Source organism: Lactuca sativa, chromosome 5 (genome assembly GCF_002870075.4).
Source record: "Lactuca sativa cultivar Salinas chromosome 5, Lsat_Salinas_v11, whole genome shotgun sequence".
Lineage (NCBI taxonomy): Eukaryota > Viridiplantae > Streptophyta > Magnoliopsida > Asterales > Asteraceae > Lactuca > Lactuca sativa.
Window position 1 is genome coordinate 293362201 of NC_056627.2, and position 5472 is coordinate 293367672.

Sequence of the window (5472 nt, forward strand, 5' to 3'; positions counted from 1 at the left end):
AGTCATGATTATATGTCATATGATAGGATGCTCTAGAGTCCAAGACCCAAGCATCAACAGGACTAGTTGTACATACAGTCAAAACTTCACCATCATCCACTTCATCGGAACATTGTTGTTGTTGCTTGATTTAAACCCATTATTTCATTTCTTTAGCAATGGACAATTTCTTTTGAAGTGTCATTTTCCTTGTAGTTATAACATCTAATATTGGCTTTAGATTCAGAACTTGACTTCCCTTTGTTACCTTCACCTCCATCTGATGTTCTTCCTTTGTCTAAAAACCGAAACTAGAAACTTTTTCACCAACTGAAACTTTCTTTTCAGTTCCTTGGACATCAAAGAATCTTTCACATCATTCACAGTGATCGTTGTCATACCATACAACGAAATTCTCATAGGAATTCAACAGTAAACATATGAGGGTAAGTGTTTCATCTTTATCTTCAATCTTTACATTCACACTTTGTAAATCCAAGATGATCATACTAAAATTATCTAGATGATCTTTCACATGGGTGCTTTCCGACATCCTAAGAGTATACAAATGACTACCAGACATCCATATTTATAGACTAACGATCAAACCTAAAACCCTAATAGGTCAAACCCATGAATCCAAGGCTCATGAAAAGTTTCAATCACAATTTGCTATGCAAACGCCTCTGGAACCTTCATCTTTGAGATATGTTGCATAGGCATCAACAATCCACCATTAACACATCAAGTTTCATTGCATGACACACTTTCACTTAAGTGACACCTTCTATCACTCTAGACCTCCAGTGCACGACACATCTGTGCGACATTGAGTGGCACCTCATGTGCATGGAATGTCTTTAGGTTGTCATTCTCTTGTCGACCACTTATGCATGGCACTTCTTCAAATGTCTCATCGCTTCCAAGTGTATTATCATATCCAAATGTACCATGAAAATTTTCCAAATGCTCAACTTACATTTAACAAGATCTAACTTAAAAGAAAATAAACGATGGAACAAATACCAATTACAAATTTTTAATAGTTAAGTAAATAATTATAAATAAATAAATAAATACTTATAGTCAAACTGTATCCAGAGTTGGAATAGGTGGTCCCTTCTTTAAAAGGTTGAGCAAACGCAAACACAAAATCTCAGTCACCATTATCAATCATGCTAATCATTACAAAGATACAAAATCATAGTTATCAAATCTGTAAAAGTTATTTGAGCTTTTATTTCAAATCTAAATTTATCCTTTTCTCTCTCTCAAAAAAAGAAAAAAGAAACGCCTCTAATCACGGAACTCATCCATGAACTTCTTGTGGAAGTCTGTCAACCTTGTAACTATGGCTGGAATCTTTTCCTCCTGCGGCAATATCGTGCACCTAAAATGCCATGTTCCTGGCACCTGTCACAAACCCCAACCAATAACAAATTAACAATCACAAGTAAAATTACCAATTTACCCCTAAAATTGTTGAAAAACATTATGCTCTCACCTGACCAAAACCAGATCCAGGAACCACAACAATACCAGTGGCATTAAGGAGGCGAATTGCATAATATGCATCCGGAGCTTTTTTAGCTTTTTCTGCCTCTTTTATGGCCTTATTTGGCAGCTTAACCTGTGGGAAAAGATACATTGCACCTTCTGCTTTGTTGCAGCTAACTCCCTCCAAGCTGTTCAGTGCATCTTCCAATGTCTATAGTTTCAATAATGTTAAGGGAAAAAAAAAAGAAATTAATAATTGCAAACAAATTAACAATTTGAATTAACTAACTGACCTTTGCACGCCTTGCAAGTGATGTCAGGATGCCATCTCTTTCAGCAAAATAGGAATCATAGGATTCATCTCCAACCTTTGGAGGACTCATAACAAGGCTTGCAAGAATTTGACCAGAAATATTCGAACAAAGATTCACAGATGCCACCTTGTAGATTTGTTCCCTAACTTCAGGACTGAAACCAGTCACCTCCATGTATCCACCTCTTTTCCCACATTCCCCATAATACCCTGAACAAGTTTTGGATTATATTATATGTTCATATATACTATTCATATTTACAAAGAGACTATATATACCTTTAGACACTGACTGAAAAGAAACCAAGGGAATATCCTTGTCACCATATCCCATTGAACGTGCAACTTTCTTGAAAGAGTGAAACTGCTTTTCAGGGACATAGATGTTTTCTTGATAAACCTGCATAATGTAACATGAATGAATGTCACCCTACTTAATCATGCTTTTACTAAAATGCCCATAAAAGTCTTGGGAATTTGTAAGATTTTTCTTTACCTCGTCTGCTAGAAGAACCAAACCTTCTTTCTTGCAGAACTCAACAATGGCTCGTTGGTTCTCTTCAGCAAGAACCTACACAGATCCACAAATAAATTTAATTATGAAAACAATGAGAGAATACATTCATTTCACTGGTGTTTAGAAAATTAATTTATATATAATATATTTACCTGGCCAGTTGGGTTTCCTGGATTAATGACAACAAGGGCTCTAACAGTAATACCCTTTTGTCTAGCAGTTTCCAGTTGCTTCTTGAGCTCAGAGACCTCAAGTCCCCACCCTGTTCCTTCATCAAGATAATAAGGAACCTGAAAAATAAATATAAATTGCTCTGTTATCTTTCTTGTATCCAAAAAAAATTCAAAAAAGATAATAGTTTCAGGTTAACAACAACACATACAAGAGTTCCACCATGAAGGGCGATTGAAGCCGAGTAAAGAGGGTACTGAGGAATTGGACAGAAGATTCCATCTTGTTCTGATCTTATTAGTAATTGCATCATCATATGGACCTGGTAGGTATTTATCAAGATCATTAAATCTGTAATAATCAATCACATGAATATTTTCTATATAGAAACACGATAACAGCATAAAAAAACAAAGGCTTACTGCAGGACTTGCACCATCTGTTAAAAAGATATCATTTGGATCAGCAGGAAAACCATCACGAGCTTCAATGCCAGCAGCTATGGTGTCACGCAATCCCTTGATACCCTGATGCCAATTACAAAACCCTTAAAACTGCATTTCCTGTTTTACCCCTACACCTAAAAGCTTTGAAAGGAGAACAGGTTTACCTGACTGTGACTATATGCACCAGTAGCTCTACCAGGAATTTGATCAAGAATCTGCCATGCTCTTTCTATGGAATCAGCACTGTAAGTTTAATCATGCATATTAGTATACTTGAATGCATGTATTAAATTACATTATTAAAACCAGTTCAAAGTATGCATACCTAAACAAGCCCTGTGTTTCACTCTTGTCCAATATGGTGGGATGATCACATAAAGCAAGAACCTAGTATACAATGAATTACAGGAGTAAGCAAACACCTTATTAAAACATTCCTTTTATAAATACTAAATAGTGTTGCAGAATACAAACCTCTCTGAAGAAAGTGATGGGCTGTTGACCAAGAGATTGTGGATTTCCAATGTTACAGTAAAGTATCTGCCAAATTTTGAGTGGCATCAGCATTCAGAAAGCCTATCATGTTAAAAACAAAAGAAAACAAAGTATAAAAAATGATACCTCCTCAAAAGGGTGAGTGCCTGGATTTGCTTGCAAGTCTTGCTGTAATGTCTGTGGGAAATTAACATAAAAGCATCAATAGACGACTGTGTGATAAAAACTTATGGTATTCTAGATAAATTTGATAAAAAGATGGTAAGTTTTCTATCAATATACTCATTAATAATAAGTTCCCCTATATGACATGCTTATTTAATATGTTTTTTTAGCGAATCCAATTCATTACATTACCTGAGCCAGAGAGACAATTTCACCACGTACAGCATACTCACATTTCAAGACCTGGCAATAAAGGGAAAAACATTAGTATAAAGGTCATTCTAGCTAACCTTTCCTTGTTGGTGTTATAGAAACAGTTCAAAACTACAGATACAAACTCATTTAGGATTTGTTTTTTTTATGATATGGATCCGACTTTATATTATATCATTCACATCATGAAAAAGGATGCTGAAAATTTAAAAGTAGAAGTGACAGAAATAATGGAGCCACTCCAATGTCCTTATCTGACTTTTGAGAGAGATCGATTATGTTTTGGTTCCAATAAATAAAGTATAACTAGATTGTCTCATTTAACAAATAAATTAAATGGTTGTTGGAGTTCCAATAGTAAAAGGGACTGGATCGACTTGAACTTAAAACCACTAGATTGATCTTCGAAATCAATATTCGATTTCTTTTTGGGGAAAGGTAAGATAAGATGCAAACTTAAAATAAAAAATAAAAAGTAAACAGTCGATCTGTACCCGCCTCCGATTAAGGCGTTAAGATTTAAACTGTATAAAGCTCAAGTAAGCGAACTAAAACAAAGAAGATCAAGTGATGAACAAGGTGAAAAACATAAATGAGAAGCAAGGAAACGACCTTTGGGTTGAGGGAGTCGACAGTAAGAGGCGGTGTTGACTTGTCGGAAGCCATGGATGTGTCGGAAGGGAGAGATGTGAAGAATCGAGCAAGCCTAGCAGAAGTATAATACTGATTTGAAGAAGAAGACGATTGATGATGGGGATTGAGCAGGGAAGCGGTGGCGTTTGTGATCAGCTTCTTGGCTCTGTGGGCTACGAATTTCCGCATGGCGGTATTTCCTTTTTAAGCCGTCAATGATGCGTGTGTGAGGGAGAAAGAAACAAGGGGCTGCGGTCACGCAGAAGATTCGTATTCGCTCTCAAATCTCAATAAAAATCAAACCCAATTCAATTCAATTCAATCCAACAAACAGCCTTTAGCCTTCCTCAGATAACTTATTCCCCAAATGTAATGCTCTTTTTTTACTCGAACCCTTTTCATTTTAACCAATCAATTTATTCCCCAAATCTAATGTATTTGTAGGGTTTTATTTTTGTTTTTGTAATGGATATCCACCGATACAACTCCTATGAAAACATCTCATTGATATTTTATGTTTTTTTTTTTTGGTAACTTTTATGAGCGTATCTTAATTTTTGCTTAGTTAGGCTAAAGCTAACACATTCTATGTGTTGTAGCATAACATCTTTCTAAAAGAATTTGAAACTTTCTTTGGTAACAAACTTCTTTTAGTATTCCTTTTAAAATGTTGAAAGTGTCTCTTTAATGTATCCATCAGATCATGAATTAGAATACACCGACATGTTGACATTCTTATGGTTTTGGATGGATGGTCCAAATCAAATCCACGTACGTCTCACGTTTGGATAGGTTGATATCATCCAGCTAAATCTACTTATTATTAGTAAAGGATAATTCAGATAAATAACTTTGATCTTACTTGTTTGTTCTGTAGCATTTATTCTATGAGACATGATTGAATATGACATACCAGAAGTCGCGTATAATGTATTGGATACGGCCAAACTTGATAGATTATCTGTACAGTGTTAGGGCTACAATGAAACATAACAAAACGTTAAAATTATCAAGTTATTATTGATATAATTATGAAGGGAAAA

The 5472-nt window shown here is 35.2% G+C and overlaps 1 protein-coding gene across 1 annotated transcript; it reads right to left on the reverse strand.

The window, feature by feature from the left end:
- Positions 1-1124: 1124 nt before the first annotated feature.
- Positions 1125-4842, reverse strand: LOC111910370 (alanine aminotransferase 2). The gene is made up of 14 exons (XM_023906213.3): positions 4409-4842; positions 3776-3826; positions 3545-3595; positions 3398-3463; positions 3249-3310; positions 3088-3166; positions 2900-3004; positions 2689-2799; positions 2459-2596; positions 2286-2360; positions 2069-2189; positions 1770-1999; positions 1484-1687; positions 1125-1392 (listed from the first exon to the last, which is right to left on the reverse strand). Exons 1-14 carry the CDS (start codon positions 4616-4618, stop codon positions 1276-1278), a joined length of 1620 nt encoding a protein of 539 aa, XP_023761981.1. The 5' UTR covers positions 4619-4842; the 3' UTR covers positions 1125-1275.
- Between the last annotated feature and the right edge of the window lie 630 nt (positions 4843-5472).

What these genes read in the sequence shown, in the direction of transcription:
- LOC111910370 (XM_023906213.3), bottom strand. Translation starts at nt 4,618, where the DNA reads ATGCGGAAATTCGTAGCCCACAGAGCCAAGAAGCTGATCACAAACGCC. An exon ending in AAATTGTCTCTCTGGCTCAG is followed by an intron (nt 3,596 to 3,775) that starts GTAATGTAATGA and finishes AATTTCCCACAG; the next exon opens with ACATTACAGCAAGACTTGCA. An exon ending in TTTTCAGTCAGTGTCTAAAG is followed by an intron (nt 2,000 to 2,068) that starts GTATATATAGTC and finishes AAACTTGTTCAG; the next exon opens with GGTATTATGGGGAATGTGGG.